The sequence below is a fragment of the Pipistrellus hanaki genome (assembly GCF_964339955.1).
Source record: "Pipistrellus hanaki genome assembly, chromosome: 14".
Lineage (NCBI taxonomy): Eukaryota > Metazoa > Chordata > Mammalia > Chiroptera > Vespertilionidae > Pipistrellus > Pipistrellus hanaki.
In genome coordinates, this window is record NC_140516.1 from 51,163,249 (window position 1) to 51,181,054 (window position 17,806).

At 62.1% G+C, this 17,806-nt stretch overlaps 1 protein-coding gene across 15 annotated transcripts in view; it reads left to right on the forward strand.

The window, feature by feature from the left end:
• Nucleotides 1-8,589: 8,589 nt before the first annotated feature.
• The window catches only part of EBF3 (EBF transcription factor 3), a 113,484-nt gene continuing 104,267 nt past the window's right edge, over nt 8,590-17,806 (forward strand). For 6 of the 15 annotated variants that reach the window (XM_084904478.1, XM_084904488.1, XM_084904485.1 and 3 more), the window contains exons 1-6: nt 8,590-9,346; nt 9,446-9,602; nt 9,864-9,927; nt 10,669-10,724; nt 13,675-13,748; nt 15,403-15,471. In XM_084904478.1, the coding sequence (XP_084760604.1) occupies nt 9,213-9,346; nt 9,446-9,602; nt 9,864-9,927; nt 10,669-10,724; nt 13,675-13,748; nt 15,403-15,471 (554 nt within the window). In that variant the 5' untranslated portion in view covers nt 8,590-9,212. The remainder of the gene's footprint in view (nt 9,347-9,445; nt 9,603-9,863; nt 9,928-10,668; nt 10,725-13,674; nt 13,749-15,402; nt 15,472-17,806) is intronic. The other 9 variants (XM_084904481.1, XM_084904486.1, XM_084904491.1 and 6 more) reach the window with 3 other exon arrangements.

The following is a 17,806-nucleotide window of genomic DNA, read 5'->3' on the forward strand; positions in this document are numbered from 1 at the left end:
CCTCCCCACTGGCTCAGAGGCCAGAGCTGGGCGCAGCTGCGGCCTGGGGCACCGGGGCGGACCAGCCGCGGGGCCGCCTGCGGGCATCTCCCCGCGCCCCGCCCGCCCCCCGCCGCCCCCCGCGGTGGCAGGCAGCGCGGCGCCTGCGCACTGGGCGCTCGCGGCCGGCCGGGGGCTCCCCGGGAGGCGGGAGGCGGGAGCGTGGGCAGCGCGGCCGCACACCGCCCGGCCCGCCGTGGCCGCACCGACACCCGCGGCCGACGCCCCGCGACGCCCATCGCCCGAGCGAGCGGAGCAGGTGAGCGCGGGGCGGCTCGCCATCCCCTCGGGGCTCCCCCGCCCAGCCCTCCGCCCGGAGGCGGGGCCCGCAAAGTTGAACTTGGCGCGGGCGGGCGGGCGGGGTGCAGTCCTGGGGGACCGCGGGCCCCGAGGCTGGCGCGCTCTCCTCGCAGCGGGAGCGGCAGGGCCGTGGTGGGGGCCGTGGTGGCGGACGCGCGGGGCTGGGGACGCGGGGCCTCGCGCCTGGCCTCCCCGGGAACTTTTGCGCTGCGCCTGGTGGCCGGAGGGCAAGGCCCAGGGGGTCCCCTGAGCTCCGGGGAGGTCCTGGGGGGTCCCCTCGTGGCCTTCCCGCCGGGGCTGCGGGGAGGGAGCTCGTGCCCGGGCCCTCGGCGCCGAGGAGAGGGGGAGAGGGGGGGTCCCCCGGAGATGGAGTTGAAGGACCCGGGATTTTTCTATTCTCGCCGCTCCCCCCAATACAAGTGACACCCCGGAGAGTGGGAGGGAGGGAGGGAGGGAGGGAGGAGGGGAAGAAGGAAGGGAGGAGAGGATGAAGGGAGGGAGGGAGGGAGGAGGGGAAGAAGGGAGGGAGGAAGGGAGGGAGGAGGGGAGGGAGGCACAGGCCCCAACGCCGAGGCGCCCGGACGAGGGCGCGGGAAGCAATTAAAACTCCTCCTCTCGGATTAACAGCCGAACATTGATCGATGTGTCAGGAATGCCGCTGATTTACGGCGGCGCCCGCTCCTCGGGTATGGGGAGTTTTATGTTCTCCAGGTGAAACCGAGTTCACCCGGCTCGCGCGCAGATTGATGTTTTAATAAAAATAAATAAAGCGGGGGAGGGGGAGGGAGAGCCCGCCTGGTCTTTGGGGACATCGAGTCTCACGTCGCGGAGTTGGACTCACGCATCGCAAGGCATCGCCCTCCCACTTCGTGTCTCTTCCTCGGGCTCCGAGGCGCCGCGGCCGGAGCGGCCCCGGTCCGGGAAGTTCTCACGCGGGGCCGGGAAGTTGGCCCGCTCAGCGGCCCGTGTTTCCGGAGCCGAGCGGCCGGGGCGGCGGGGACGGTGACGGCGGCGGCGGCGGCGGCGCGGGCGGGCCGGGCCGCGGGCGGCCGGTAGATGGCGCCCTGGCCCCGCGCTAGGCTCGCAGCGCTCGGCCCGGAGGCGCGCGGCCGGCGGCGGGGAGCGGGAGGGGCGCGCGGGGCGGGCGGGCGCGCAGCTCGGGGCGCCGCACTTGCCAAGGACTCGGGCCCGGGCAGCCCGGCTCGGCCCGAAAAGAAGAAAAAAAATAAATAAAAAATAGCGTTTATTGTGGACATCTTAATGTTGGGATTGCTGGTGGCGGACGGGGGTCCTGGGAGCCGAGGGGTTTCCCCGGGGAGACTGCATCCCGGTTGGGGCTCGGGCCTGGCGGCGACCGCGCAGCCCCTTCCCCGCGCAGAGGGCGCACGGCCGGGGCGGGGCACGGGGATGCGGACGCGCGTGGGTGCGGGCGAGGGTCGGCGGCGGCAAGGACGTCAAGTTCAAAGTCGCCCAGAGATCACCCCCCAGGGCGGCCCGGACCGCCCGGAGGCCGCCCCGCCCCGCCCCGCCGCCCCGGACCGCCGGCGCGCGCCGCTTTGCGATGTAAATTTCAGCGGGACAAATTGCTTATTAATAGTCTGGGAGAGAAGCGGGCTTCTTCCTTTCTTCTTTTCTTCCTCTGTTTTTATTTCTGCATGGCCCCCAGCTATGCCCTGGGCGGCCTCACCACCCAGCAGCTTTCCCTTCATTTCAATATCCCAAAGAAAATGCAAATCTCCGCCGCCTGGCCTTTTTAAAAAGTTAAATGAGCAACAGTTTTAAGCGGCTCCATTAGTATGGGAAACAGACACGCGTTTGACGGGGGAATAGTTCCCTTTTAACGGGCTCGTTTTGGACTGCAAATGCAGCAGCCCTTCCTCCTCCGGCTGGGGGGAAGTAGCTCGTCCTGGCTGCATGCGTCGCCCAAAGCGCCCCCTCCGTCGCCCAAAGCGCCTCCCTGGACGGGCCATCCCTCCGCGCCGCCCCGCCGGACCCCGGCCACCCGCCCGCGGATGCCTTGACGTTGTGCAAACGTGAGCCCCAGGGAAGCAGCGGTGCCGGACACGTTTCTGTCCGAGGGCAGAGGGTCTCCCGCTTCGCTCCCAGGCTCTCCATCCTCGCTGCCCCTGAAGCGGAAACGATTCCCCGGTTCCCCCGGGCTTTTTGTTCGCCGCGAACGGCTAGGGAGCGGCCCGAGAGGACGCCAATCCCGCCCCAGGCTGCCCACTCCTACCCCCTGGCTTTCTATCCCCCCAGCTCCTTTTCCCGCCTTGGCAAACCCGGTCTGCACGCCAGAATTCCACGGGCGAAGGTTTGCGTCCCCAGAGCTCCCAGGGGAAGGGTGCTCAGGTCTGGGCAGGGGTCTGCCCGCCCCCTCTTCCACCTGGCAGCCGCCGCCAGGCACTGCCTGCCGCCCAGGAAAGAGTTAAAGATTTCCTGCGAGCGATCCAGGGGAGAGCCGAGAGGTCTTGTTAGGATGTAATCTGCATTTTTAAACCGCCGAGTAATAAAAAAGTGAGAAGTTTGGAGACACCTTTCTTGATTATACCTTTGGCGATACTTGAGGTTTTACATTTAATTTGCATTTTGTTCTTGGTGAATAACTGACGTCTTGAGCGGAGGGTTGGATTTTATTAGGACATCTGGACTGACAATATCAAACCAGGCACCAGTGTCCCAGAGCATGCTAAAATTTCAGAGTTAATTAGGACGCAGTGTGTTTAATTAAAGCCAATTATAATATCTGAAATTATCTGATCGATCCGCCGTTCCCGCGGTTCGGGTCTGTTTGGGTGTTGATGGGCGCGCTCCGCCCGCGCCGCTGGGTGCAGGAGCTGCTCCGGGGGAAGTTCGCTTTGTGCAGCGGAGGGGGCGGCGGCTCCCCGTCCAGGTGCCTGCGCCCCCCGCAGCCTGCTCCGCTGCTTCGGGGGCTGCTGATCGCGCCTCGGGGAAGCCGGCTTTGTTACGCGGCTGCACCTTTTCGGGTCCCAGGGACCCCGCCCGCCACGCACCAGCTGTCCTTTTCCAGCGCGGGTGCTCCCCCGAGCTTTTCCCGGAGAGGCAACCTAAAAGGTTGCGGGGTGCGCTGAGAGGAAGCCCGGCTTCCTGAAAGCGAGTGTTTGATTTGGGGGTTGGGGATCCGGCCGAGGAGCCCCCAGGGCCCCCCCAGAACAGTGGGGGCAGCCACAGCCAGCGACCCAAGGAACCGGAGGGAGGAAAGTTAGGAGACAATAAACAGACGGGCGCTTTCGGACCCCGCACGTTGCAGGGTTTTCCAGGGAGAGAGTGAGCGGGGTGCCTGTGTGTCCGCTGCCCCCTGCACAGCCGGCCGCGGGGAGCCCCACGTTCCCGCCTTTGCAGATGCGTGTGTGTGTGTGTGTGTGTGTGTGTGTGTGTGGAGGCAATTAGGACCAGGAGGCGGGTGCATGCACCGGGGTCACGGGGTCAGCGAGGCCTAGGTGCACCGGACAGGCGGGAGCCGCCGCCCAGCTGTTGGGGCCAGCCGGGAGCCGCGGTGGCCACCTGCCCCCGGGGTGGCTGGGAGCCGGCGCTGCTCTGCGCCACTCTGCTCTGCCCTCCCCAGGAGGCGCTGTTTGTCAAACTTGGCCGCCAAGGCAGGAGGCGCCTGCAAGTTCTCACCGGGAGAATTGTTCCCTTTGCAGTCCTTGGGTCTGGCTCAGGAACCTCAGCCCCACAGAATGATGGGGGGCCGGTGTGTGTGTGTGTGTGTGTGTGTGTGTGTGCAGAGGAAAGGGGTCTGGGACCCTTCAGCGCCTGCGTTTTACCTGTGAGTCCCGCCAGGCCCCCCACCTCCCAGCGCAGGAGGGAGGAGGCCGCTGGTGCTCCCCGTGTGCCCGGCCCGGTGCCCGGGTACTTGCCTCTCAGAGTGAGCGGGACTCCGGCCTGGCTCGGGTCAGTCACCACATGTCTCCCGAGGGCCCCTTGGCCTCTGTCTGGGTGCAGAGAGCAAAGGCGCCTTCCCTGGGCCTGACACCCCCCCCCCCAACCTGGCCTCCCACCCTTTGTGCAAAGCTTCACAGGTTGGAGTGGCCTGGTGTGGAGTCCTTGCTTGCCGAGGCCCCCCGCGGTGCCAGGCAAAGCCCAGGGGGGCAAGTGAGCCAGTGTGTGGCTGACCCATCCTCTCCTGCAATTCACTGCCCTTTCCAGGTGCCCCCTCCTGGGATTCCCTCTTCTCTGCTCTCCTGGCCCCCACGGCCTCCTTCCTTCAGGGGCCCAAGGTCAGTTGGGCTCAGGGTTTCGGTTCTTCCTCTGGCTTGTGCTTGGTGCCTGTGCTTGGCGCCGGCTCAACCCCAGGCGGGAGCCAGGCCAGAGGCCTTAGCCGATGCTGTAGGAGCGTGACCCCCGGGCACGGAGGACTCCTCACTGGCTGGGAGAACGCGAACCGCCAGCTTTAGGCGCCTTGGCTAGGGCCGGTTCCGAGTGCTCCCAGCGCCCTCGCCTGGCCACGCAGCCTGGGCCTGAAGCACCAGCCCTTGGAGGGCCCGAGACTGTCCATGTCCCCGCACCCGGGGCTTCTCCTCGCCGGAAATGCACTTTATTACCCGTTGGAAGCCAGTAGGACACTCGCAGGCTCCATGGGCTCTGCTGCCACAGGAAGGGGCGCCCAGGGGTGCCTTGGATGCCGGAGTCCGCACCCGGCCCTGCCCCCCAGGGAACCAGCCGGGCTCCCACTCTCCAGGCCCGGCACCACACAGCTGTGTTGGACCCGGGACCGAGGAGGTGCGATGGGGAAATCCATGCCTGGCAGGCACTGACCAGTCCCCGCCCTCGGATGGGAATTGGGCGAGGGTGGAGGGGCTGGGCGAGCCCGGCAGCGGGGGGGAGGACCAGAGGGGCACGGCTCTCAGGGAGGCCGGCTGAACTGGGGTGCAGCCGCTGCACGGTGGTACGGACCAGCCCGGCCTTGGCCGGTGCCCTGAGAAGCAGCCGGCGCTGCCAGGGCTCTGAGCCCTGCGTGCTGCTCCCCGAGCAGGACTCCACGGCCGGCAGGCGCTGTCCCTCTGAGGTCACTGCCTGCTCCCGCACGAGGTGGGGAGGACAGCTGGGCACTGGCCATCTGACTGACTCCGGCGTGACATCTGGGAGCCCACTGGTGTGTGGCACGCGAAGCGCTGGATGCCGCTATTTAAATGCAAATGCGAGGGGGCTCATTGAAGCCGCTCCCTGTAAATCCGCACAAAAGGAACACTTCCCACCCTCCGCGGAGGCGGCAGCGGCGGCCGGCGGCGAGAGGGCCACCAGTGCAAATCACACAGGGCCGGCCTCCGGCCCTCCTCACTGTGGTCACGGCCGGGGGGTTCCCAGCGAAGGCCAGGCCCCAACCAATGGCCCCTGGGAGTGCCCGGGGAGCAGAGGCTGGACCAGCAGCCTCGGAGGACCTGCCCAACGTCCAGTGTCAGCCTGCCCTTCCCCGGGCTGCCCCTGCCTGGGCACTGAGTGCCCCTAGCTCCCTGGAGAGGGCTGGGGGGCTGGGCTCAGGGGCGCTCCAATCTCCCCCAAGGCTTCCAGGAATTGACCTGCAGCCCCTCCCTTCCGCTTTGGGGCCTGGGCGCTGGGTCCCTTGCAGCTCTCCATAACTGCTCCCACCCTATCCAAGGGAAAATCTGGGGTAGGACTGGGGGGCGGGGGGAGGAGGCTGCCCTCCCAGGCCGCTCCCCAGCAGGCCGGGGTGCAGACCCTGCCCAGGCGGCCAGTCCTTGTGCTCGCAGCAGCTCGGAGCCAGCAGTGGAGTGACAAAAAAGATAAAGTTGGTGAATGATAAAGACCGTATTTTCCACGCTTTGGGTGCGGGACCAGATGATCTAGAAAATGAGCTGAAATGGATTCAGCCTCTGAGCCTGTTGTGAGAGCAGCTGATTCCCCCATTTCGGGCCAGATGGCTGCTGAACACAGATTTGCATTCATTTTCGCTTAATATCGTCCAAAACAGTGGGGCAGCTGCATTTGTTGTCAAAAAGGTTTAAAACCCCTTTTCTTTCTGGGGCAGGATCGTTACCTTCTGCGACGGGCTTATGGAACTTTTTTTTCCCCTCTCTCTCCCTCTTTAGTCAACAGTATCAGATTTAGAAGGATTTGTTTTTAAACCTTCTAATTTGGTAATCAGATTTAAATCGCCTTGGCGCGTGTAATCTGAATTAAAGATACTGTAAATGATTTTAAGCATGATACTTTTCGTTAGCTCGGGGAAGGGGGCCCCTCCAGCCGGGGCCGGCATTTTAGGAAGTGTGCGACAAAGAAAGTATTGTTTTCTATTTCCAACTTCATCTTTTCCCCCCCAAAAAGGCATTCTGCAGAGCCTGACAATAACGCTGCCGGCCTGGCCAGCCAGCCGCCTCACGGGAGCTCCCCGGGCTGCTCAGCACGCAGAGACAAAGCCACTTCTCAACCCCACCCTCCCCCGATGGCCAACTTCACGCCCTGTTGTCTTTCCCGTGAAGACAGTGTTTTCCCTGCTCCACGCGGGCTGCCGAGGGAGGACAGCTCCGGGCTGATTAGGAATACAGAAATTTTCTTTTAATTTATCGCGAAGAGTTTCCATACACTTTGATTTAAGGTTATTAACATTCTATAGACAGTGGCATCTTTAATATGTGGCGATCGCTTCTAAAGACTAATCTCATTACCCTCAAATAGTCATAAAATATGATTTTATTATACTTACGTATTTAATTAGACGGCCGGCACCGTAATGGATTTTGAGATGGGACCGGCGCAACAGCTTTGATAATTCACTTATCTTTGGCAATAGTCATTAACCCCCAACACCAGCAAAATAGATTGCTTTCCAACACATCCTTTTTTCTCTCCCCTCACCCCTTCCAAGCGGTGTGGGGGTCCCCAGACAATGCAAATCGGACTTCGATTTTCCCCGATTAATTAAAATATTAATGTACACACACACAAGCGCCGGCCAATTCATAAAAAAAAGGGAGTGTTGACTCCAGACTGGGGGGGAAGAGGCTGTCCTGCGACAGACACCCTCGCGCCCTGGAACGTGTTTTGGTTTTGTTTGTTTTAATCAAAAGGGCCTGATTCCTCTTGGCAGGACGGCTCTCGGCGGTCCCCGGGGCGCCAATCGGTGTCCCGCACGCGTCCTCCGGGCGGGCGGCGCGCCCGGGCTCCGAGCCGCTGCTGCCGCTGGAGCCTGGCCGCCGGGCCGCGGACTGCGGTTGGCTCCCCACTCCCCGCCGCTACCCTCCTGACTGATTCCTCGAAACCAGGTCGGGGAGGCGCGCGCCGCGCTTACCGGGGCCGGCGGCACGGAGGACGGGACCCGCCGGGCTGCCGGGGAGGCCGGCGCTGGGGAGGGCTGGGCCCCGCACGGGGCGCGCCTCGGACCCCGGCTCCAGGCCGCCGGAGAGGGAGGCCGGGCGCGCGTCCTGTGAGCCCGAGCGCCCGTCGCCTTCCTTCTTTGTTACCCGCCGCCGCGGCTCCGGACGGGCCGGGGCCGGGGTCTCCCGCGGCCACCGGGAGAGAGAGAGAGCATCTGGCAGCGTCCGCCTCCGACGTGGGCCCCAGCCCGCAGCCCGCGGCCTCCCCGGCAGCGAGCGCCAGCGTCTGGCGAGGCGCAGACGGGGGCGCGGCCCGGCCCCTCCAGCAGCCCCAGGTCTGCAGGAAGCCAGGCTGCGCCTCGGGCCCCGCTCCCCGCGCTGCAGCCCCCAGCCCTGCGCCGGCCCCTGCGCGCCCTCCCCGCATCCTGCGGGCCTCCTCTGCCCGCTCCCTCTCCTCCTCGGGCCCCCTGCATTGATTGCATGCATTGCATGGATTGCATGCGTTTGGACAACTCGGGGCGCCTCGCATGGTACCCTTCCTGGCCACCGTGTTTGGACCGTCTCTCTGAATTGGGGAGGAGGTATTGGGGGGGACACACAAGCTGCCATCGTGCACTGGTCGGTGGTGGTTTCATTTGGAGATGTATTTGGGCGAGCGCGAACTTCCCGGCTGCGCACGGGCGGGCGCCGGGAGCCAGGGCGCTTAGCCCGGGGGCGGCCGCGGCGCTGGGTGGCGCTCGGCGGCGCTCGGCGGCGCCCGGCGCGGCGGGGCTCGCGGGGCTCGCGGGGCTCGGGCCGGCTCGCGGCGCCCGCCGTCAGGCAGTCAGTCGGCGAGCGCGGCGGCGGCGGCGGCGGCGGCGGGGGCGCGGCGAGGGGCGGCCGCTGCCATATATGGCGCAGGCGCCGCCCCCCGACGTCACCCTCTGACAGCGCCGCTCCCGGGGGCTTCGAGTTTTGGCTCCCGGGAAAGGGTCCATTCCTCGGGGAGAGAGAGGGCTGAGTTTTGTGCGCCTCCGTCCGCTGCGCGCGCCGCTCCGGGCCCCGCCGCATCCCGCGCCCCGCCCGCCGCCCGCCCGCCCGCGCCCGGGACTGCGCCCGGCTGCTCTCAGCGCCGCTTATTTGTCTTTGGAGCAGGCGGGCCCGCCAGCAGCGGACGCCCCCGCCGGTCCCGGTCCTGCCTGCGCCGCGGCCGCCGCCCGCCCGGCGAGGATGACACCACGTTGAGCGCCTGCAAACAACAACAACAACAGCAGCCGCCGCCGCGGCCGCGGTCCCGTCCTCCTCCGCCCGCTTCTCCGGGCGCCGCCGCCGCCGGTGCCGCCGCCGCCCCCGCGCCCCCCCCCGCCCCCGGCCGTCCGGAGCGCCGGCCGCCGGTGCATGCGGCGCCTGCCCGGGAGCACGGGCTGAAGCCGGCGGCGGCGGGCCGGACCCTCCGCAGGCGCCGAGCGAGCAGGGCCAGCGCGGCCAGGGCGGACGCTGCCGCCGCCGCCGAGCGCCGAGCCCCGAGCGCCGCCGCCGCCGCCGCTGCTCCGGGGAGCGCCGTGGGCCGGCCGGGCGCCGCGGCCGCCGCCAGCAGGGTTCATGTTCGGGATCCAGGAGAACCTTCCGCGCGGGGGCACCACCATGAAGGAGGAGCCGCTGGGCAGCGGCATGAACCCGGTGCGCTCCTGGATGCACACGGCGGGCGTGGTGGACGCCAACACGGCCGCCCAGAGGTACGTACCGGCCGGCCCCGCGCGCGCCCCGGCCCCGGCCCCGGCCCCGGCCCCGCGCCCTGCCGCCGCTCACCGGCCGCCCTCCCTCTCCTCCCGCAGCGGCGTGGGGCTGGCGCGCGCGCACTTCGAGAAGCAGCCGCCCTCCAACCTCCGCAAGTCCAACTTCTTCCACTTCGTGCTGGCGCTCTACGACCGGCAGGGCCAGCCCGTGGAGATCGAGCGGACCGCCTTCGTGGACTTCGTGGAGAAAGAGAAAGTAAGTGCGGGCGCGCGATCGCTCCCTCCTCCGGCTTTCTCTCCCGGCGCGGGGGCCGCGGCGGCGGGGACGGTGGGCCGGGCTGCTCCCGGGCGCCCCGGACTCCGCGGGGCCGCTCGCCGGACAGTGACATCACTGCGCCGTTCCGAGCCCCGCGCTGCGTGAGGCCGGGGGCCTCGGTGGTGCAAAGGGGACCGAGCGCGGTGGCCGCTGCAGGCGCCGACCCGCTACTTAAATGCAATTACGTGTCCTTCGTTCCAGGAGCCCAACAACGAGAAAACCAACAACGGCATCCACTACAAGCTGCAGCTCCTGTACAGCAATGGTGAGTGGCCGCTGCCCGGCCTCCCTGGCTTCCCGGGCTCTCCTTGCCCGGGATGCTAAAAGGACATAAAGATTTTGAGATTAAAATGACATGGATGTAAACACGGAATCTTCGCATGGCATAGAAGGAAAACAAAACATAAACGATCGATAAGTCGATGGCACTTCACATGATTAACCGGTAGGGCACGAAGTAGAAAGTAAAAAGCGGATCGATGGAGGCGCTCCGGCTGAACATCACTTCTAAGTGACTTTTTTCAATTTTGCAAATTAATGTTCATTATTGAGATGGGGGTGGCCCTGGTGGTGAGGCCGAGAGCATAACTTCCTTTCCCGGGGCTCCCGATTCTTTAAAAAGAAAAGAAAAATCCTCGAGAGACATTTAGAAAGAGTTCAGACTCTGTTTCCATATCTTGCTTTCTGTTTTCTAAAAATAAATGACCACATGGGCCTGTGGGCATGGCAGCCAGGCCTGCGCTCGGCGGGGCACATTGCTTGCTCCTTTCAAGGAAAGCAAACCCTGAGAGCCCCAAGGTTCTTACTTAGGAAAAGGAAAGAAAAGGAAGAGCGAGGAGTGTTGGGGTTTGCTTTCTTGCCTGTTAAAAGGCCAAGCCTGAAGTTTTGCTGCATCACTGGGGCTGCAGTCCCTGAGCCCTGGACTTCCTGTGCCTGGTGCCCTTGCTAAACTGATGGGCACCACTCTCTCTCTCTCTCTCTCTCTCTCTCTCTCTCTCTTTTGCAGGAGTGAGAACGGAACAGGATCTGTACGTTCGCCTCATAGATTCCATGACCAAGCAGGTGAGAAAGTTTAAGCGTTTGCATGAGTTTTCACTGCTCCACTGTCTCATCCTGGGTTTCAGAGACAGCACCCTGACAAATGGACCCGTGTGTTTTTGTTTCTCACCCAGCGTCCTCGCCATGCTAATGAGAATCCCGTTTTTACTGGAATATGTGGAGCAATTGGTGAAATAGTTTAGGTTGTCAGTGCAATCGGACAGATAGGCTTTGTTACATGGCTTGTGATGGGATTCAGGTTCTCTCTTAATTCATTATGGTAATTCACATGTGACAGGAGGATCTTCAAGAAGCCCCTTGCCGTGTGCTTTTTAACGTGGGAATGTTTTTCCCCCTCTCCTTGGAATCATTTCATTGATTTCCCCCCCTAACACCATGGCGATGAGCGCCTTTCCTTTCCAAAGCCCAGTGCGTGGGGCTTGATGAGTCCCTTTTTTCCTCCTTTCCAGCCTGACGGTCTAGTAACACGAGACGTTTATTTGAATTTAAAAGTTAAATGTGTCGGGGTGAAAAGTCACCTTGTTCTCCTCTAGCCCATCTTCACCTCTCGGCCCCCCATCTCCATAATTCAAACTCCGAGCTCCAGGGGTCACTCAAACCCGCCCGTGGCTCTGCAGAGCCGCGCTGGCTCCTGCCCCCGCCCTCTGTCATACCTTGTAAATAACATAATTACAGGCAGTTCCTTATTAAATTATTTAACCTGTCTTGGTCAACTTTTCCGAGGATAACTATTGGCTCTCGGGAACGCCATGGAGTGCAGACAGGCGCTTCCTTGCTTTCGGATTTGGTGCGGTTTCTGGCTGGGGCTGTGCCGGTGGCGCGTTGCTGTTGTTCGGTTGTTTTAAAGAACCCGCCCCCCCCCCTTTATTCTTAAAAAACAGAGGCTGGGGGAGGGGCAGGTGCGACGTGTAAATTAAACCCACTTGGCACAGATGGATTTGAAATACAGTTCCAGGCTGGACTTCGGGCTGGGAAACGAAAGTGGAGCCTCGGTTCCTGACGCGGGCTGGAAGAATGCGAGCCGGGGGAAGCTCCCGGGCTGCCGCAGCCTCCCGCTCCGCTCGGCGATTAGTTTGCTGATCTCACTCCCCCCGGTAGAAAGTTTGTCCCTCCCCAGGCAGCCCGCCTGCTAGATGTTCATGTAACGCGGTGCGGTTTTCTCTGAGCGTAAACACAGACCTGGTGGTAAACTTCGCTCTTTCTGAGGCGGCGGCGGCCCGCGGTCAGGGTCTCCCTTGGAGGCGGGGAGCCTGGGGACAGGGGCTGCGGCGGCGGACAGGGAGCTTTTCTTTCTTTGCAGGCAGGGCTGCTGCTCGCAGCGCGCTGCGGAGGGAGGCAGGGCCGGCGGGGCTGCAGGCATCCATCCCCAGGTTTCCCTGTTGGCGCCTGGAGCAGGAGGCCGGCTCCGAGGACACTTTTATTGTTCGTTTAGCCGCAGACCTTTGCAGGAGAAACAGGGCTGCACATGCAGGCATTTCATCGCCTCTCCCCGGCGGGGATGGAGCGGGGGAAGAAAAGGAAAGAAATGGCCCAGTAACTGATCAAAGAGTCAATGGTGCTGAACCGACAGTTTATGGATTTCTGTGTGTGCTACAAAATAAAAAATAAATCAGATACAAACGCGGGGCTCCGTCCCCGGACCGGCCGCGCGCTCGGGAGGCAGAGCCGGTGCCCGGCTGCCCGCCCCGCGGCCCGCGGGCCTGGGGTGGCACCGCGGTTTGGAGCCGGGTCCAGGGAGGCCGGGGGAGAGCTGCTCCCGGGACCGTGCCCTCCTCCAGGAGGGAAGCTGGTTTCCCCGGGAAAGGGCTTTGTCCGCCTGGAAGTGGCGGAGAGAGTCAGGAGTGCCCGAGGAGGTTGGAAGTAATTTCCAGATAATTGGGGGGTGGAGTGGGGGCGGCGGGAGCTGGAGAGGGGACTCCCCGCCCCCTTCCGTGGAATTTTCAGCCGGGAACTGGCGGCTCCTGCCCCCCTCTGCCCTCTGCCCCTCCTCCGGTGGCCTTTTCCCCCTTCTTTTCTTTCCCCCTTCCTGCCCCCCTCGCTGCGGGTGGCTGTGGGGCCGGGCGGCTGGCGCGGCGGCCGGCTCGGGTTCCCGGCGGGCGGAGCTGGTGAGCGCCGTGGTGAGCGCACCTAGGGCTGCGCACCATCTGGCGGAGCCTCTGCTCAAAACCCACCCGAGCGTGTGTGTGCCGGCACTGCCTTCTTCCCCGAGAAAAATCATTGTTAGCAGTTTCAAAATAAACACCAGATTGGCCATTAGCGCTCTATTTCCAAATACCAGCCTGCGAGGAGCACGTGGCCGCCCCGGGCTGGGCACCAGGGGCCGGGAGCCCTCCTGCCGGGAGTCCCGGAGGCCTGGGCCGGCGCGGCCACGTGAGGCTGCAGCTTCCCGGTCCCCGGGCTGCCCGCGGCGTGCAGGGCCCGGCGGGGCGAACCGGACCGGACCGGCGGAAGGCCCACCTCAGGAACCGGGGTTTGAACTCGGGGCTCCGCTGGGCGCCCTCCTTGCCCGAGCCAGGGAGTGCACGGGGCTACGGGCAAATGGCTGCCCCAGCCTGCCCGCCCTGCTTTAGTTGCAGCGTGCTGTCAGCGGCCTCTTCCAGCACACACATTGGGATTCGATGTAGACAATGGCCCCAGGACGCGCCCAGCAGCCCTGCGGGTGGTAGCCAAGGGGCTGGGCGCCTGGGGTGCCTGGACTCATGTGCCTCAGCTCCTTGCACCCTGGCCTTCCCCCCCGCCCAGGAGACTGAAATCCTCCGGAGGTGAAAGCCCGAGCCGGCCTGGAGGGCGCCCGGGAGAGAGAAGGCCTCCGTGGCTGAGCCTCCCTCTGGGTGACCCGCCCGGAGGGTGGCATGGGTGGGCTGCGCTGCCTCCCCCAGCCCCCTGTGCACCTGCCCGCCCGCCGGGCCTGGAGGGCGCTGTGTAACGCCCGCCTCTGCATGTCCCCGCGCAGGCCATCGTCTATGAGGGCCAGGACAAGAACCCGGAGATGTGCCGTGTGCTGCTGACCCACGAGATCATGTGCAGGTGAGCGGCGGCGGACGGGAGCTGCGGGCGGGCGGGCAGGCAGGCAGGCAGCCTCGGCGCCAGCTGCAGCCACAAAGGATGCGCAGCCCTGGCGCCTCCACGGGGCTCGGCTCGGGGATGGGGTTCGATTGAAATGTAACCGGCTGGCCGCAAGCCGCAGCCCAGGAGCCGGGCTCATTTCCCCACGGCTGCCATAGCGGTCCCCGCAGCTGGCTGGCGGCTCCGCAGAGCCGATGCCTGTGTTGGCCACGCTGCTGTGATATCAGAAATGCAGAGGGGTCCTGGCGATGCCGGGATCCTCAGAGCGGAGGAGTTGGGGATCCCTCCCAGGCACTTGACTGCTTCCTGCTGCCGCAGCAGTGGGGTCCTGAGCCGTGCCGGCGGCTGGTCTTAATAAAAGGAAACTCTGTGCTTGTTTCAGAGCGGAGCCTGTGAGCGTGGGGCTGGGAGTCTGTCAGTTAACCTCTCCCTGTGGCAGCCAGGCGCCCTTCCCTAGGCTGTTAGGCTGCGCTTCCCCAGATCCCTGTCACAGGAGCCATCCCCCTCCCGCTTCTTGTCTCGAGTGTCACCCCTCCGCGGCAAATAGAAAAAAATGCACTGTTGACTTTGTGCGCGGGGCTTGTGAAATGTCGAGGCTGGCGAGGAATAACAAGGACCCGCGAGCCGGCGACAGTAGCGGGCCGCCGACTCTGCGGGGCAGGCTCTGCCTGGCTACGGTGCCGGCTGCCGGCTGCCGACATGCCATTCCCGAGCAGACATATTGTTACGGCACTAATATACAAAAGCTGACTTTTTCTCATATCAGGTAATAAATATAAATTACAACCAATAAAGTGGAATTTCTTTATTATCCACTTCTGCATGTACTGCAATTAACATAGAAAGCGCACAGATGTGATTTAAGCTCTAAGTGGAAGACTGTAGACTTTCTTTAATCACTTTAGCTGTCAGCTTTAAAAGGCTTTATATACTTTGCCTACCATATGGTGTTAATTTAGCTAATTTAGACATGTAACCATTATACAAGTATGCTTTTTTAAAATGCAAGAAGCATAACATTTTTGTTTCATTTCTGCTTTAATTAAAGTTTCCATAACAGAGTTGAGGTGGGCTTAAAAGGAGGGACAATGGGAGTTGCTGATCGACGGAGGCGTGCTTTTGTGGCTATAATTAATAAATGCCCCCAAGAAATATCGGTGGAAGGTGGCATCTTGCCTCTTTCCCAGAAATAACAGCTTGACAATTAGAGGTAAACAAAAGCCGAAGCTGTGAAAAGTTATTCCCAAGCCTCCCGCCTCCCCTTCTCCTCAGTTCACTGCAAAGACAAACACCACAACATGTTTTCCATATTTTAGCATCACAATTTCCAGGCAGCCCTGCCACCCTCCTCCTGAGGAGCAGCTATGTCCCCCGGCTGCCCCCTCCTTCCTTCCGGTAGAAACTTACACCCTAAGTTTAGCCACAGAGCACGTGCACCCCGCGGGCTTTAGAATCGCCCATCATCGGCCAGGGCAGGATGACTTAGTTTGCCGACTCCAGCCGCTTGACTGTCAGACTTAAAAAAAAAAAAGAAAAAGAAAGAAAGAAAATTACGAGAGTCAGGCATGCAAGGAGGACATGCCTGTTAAAGCGCCTGTTTGCCATCCCTCCACAGCCGGTGCTGCGACAAGAAAAGTTGTGGCAACAGGAACGAGACCCCCTCCGACCCCGTCATCATTGACAGGTAAGGATGGCTTCTTTATATCTTTTTGTCCAAAACAAAACGGCAGCCCCAGGCCCAGCCCCAGCCCCAGCCCAGCCTGCGCCTCGCTGGCTTTGCAGCCCCCCCCCCCCCCCCCCCCCCGCCCTCGCCCCTGCAGGGCTGCGGCTGGGGCTGGGGCTGGGGCTGGGGCTGGGCTGCCGTGTTTGTTGTCCGCGTGCGTTCTGTGCACAGGTGGGTTGACTTGGAAACCTGGAGGCTGGCTCAGTGGGGATTCGGTAATTGCTTGGAGTTGTCAAGGGAAGCAGTGTCGCCTGCCACCGCGCTCGCTGTGAGGAGCACTTTATGCCTAGAGAGCGTCTGGCTTTCAACCCAAAAAAATGTCATAAAGCGCCTTTTGCTAATTTGTTAACAAGTCTCTCAGTTTTGCATTATTATTATTATTATTATTGTGTGTGTGTGTGTGTGTGTGTGTGTGTGTTTTTTTTAAATCTCGGATGATAGCCGGAGTGGAGACTTGGGTGGTGTGTTCCTGTGGTAATGGTTGCCCAGTGTTAGAATGAATTTAATCTGCTCTCAATTAGTTGCAAAATGTCTCCTAATTTTTTCCCAATTGCGGCTGTCGTTTTATGTCAAGTAGCAAATATGTAACTAACAAACCAAAGTTGTTATAATTGAAACTAATTGCACATGCTGGTTACGTTTTCCAGCATTAATATCCGTCACTGGATGAGCTGTATGCATTCTTTACGTTCGCTGCTCTTCGTCTTGCTATTTGTCATGTTCCCCAGGCCACAGTGCATCCCTCAAAGCTACTAATCATCGGCTCTAATGGTGTTAATGTGCGTTTGCTATCGCTCTGGTTGAAACAACAAATACACACCCCCCCCCTCCGGAGCACCCCCCTCTCGCGGCCCCCCCCCCCCCCCCCCGCCTCCCATCTCTGGGTGTCTGTGCCCGGGAGGAGGGGGGCTTTTTCTCTCCCAACAATGGGGAGCCACAGCCAGAGGCCCGGGGTGCGAGGGGTTGGGGTGTTTTTGCAACTGGTACCCACACTGAATACATGCTGTATGTGCACACAGGACTGCAGTGTTTGAGGCAGAGGGCTAGGCCGCGCTGAAGAGGGCTTGGGTTTCAGCAGCTCTCGGGACAAAGTTATCGTTTTGATCGTGAACTTTGGCTGTCCAGTGTCTGAAAAATTAAACCCGGAAAACTCCCCGAGTTAAGCCGGAGGAAATCTGGGCCTCCGGCGGAGAGCCGTGCCTGGGTGGAACGAGCTGGGCTGGCTGTGTGCTTAGCGGGGAATGCGCGGTATCTGACAGAAGGGACGGCTCTGATTAGTAATCAAATCGGGGGGACCAGTTGTGGCCGTCACTCAGGCGGCCAGAGCGAGTCCCACCCTTGGTCCGCCTCCAGCCCTGGGAATCGGTCGCGTCCTGCTTGTCCTCCTCGGCTTGTCCTCCTCTGCGGGGCGCGCACCTGGCTTTACCGTGTTCCCTGTGATTGGCTGGGAGCGAGGGAGCCGCTCCGGGCGGCCTTCCTGACTGTCGGATGCTCGGGAAGGCAGCGAGTGTCTGCTCTTCTCGCAGCGCTGGGGAGGGTCTCCTCTCCTGAGCTGGCTTCTGCGGGCGGTATCTGTGCGTCTAGAGAAGCTGGCTTCTTCTTTTCACATTGTGAGGGGTTCAGGGACCCGGGGGCCGTGTGGACTCAACCAGTGTTTTGGGTGTCGTTGGGGTGTGCGTGGCAGTCCGTCACGTGTGGATGCTCTGATGCCGCAGAACTTCTCGGTTTTTATCACGGGCTGGGAATAGGTCTTTTCCCGCACGTGCGGAAATATACTCGCGAATATCTTGTTTGAGTGAATGCCTCCTTATCTCTCCGGTTAATTAAAATATGTGCTGAGATGACTGATACCTCTCTGACCCGTGCGATCGTTTGAGATGCCAGGAGCGGGAGAGGAGGGGGAAACACACGCAAAAACATGTAGCTCATGGGCTTACACCAAGTTTATTTGAATAAGGAGGATCGCCTGGCATCGGTGCTTTGGAGATCTTAATTATTGATGAAAACCTGCTCCGCTCCTAAATTCAGAGAGAGGACAATTTTATAGGAATTTTAATCACCTCCCACGTGCGGGATGGCGGAGGAGGGCGAGGGCGGCTTTACGGGGTGACAGATAGGATGTGCGTGTTTTCACCGTTCTCAGAGAAGAGCTGTCACTTCTGACGACAAAAGACGGTGCACATCCTGTGGCTCGGTGTCAGTCGGCGTGTGATGATCGCCGTTATTGGCACAGCCTCTCGCGTGCGAGGCACGGTGCTGGGGGGCACGTGAAGGATGCCGTGTTTACGGAGGGAGG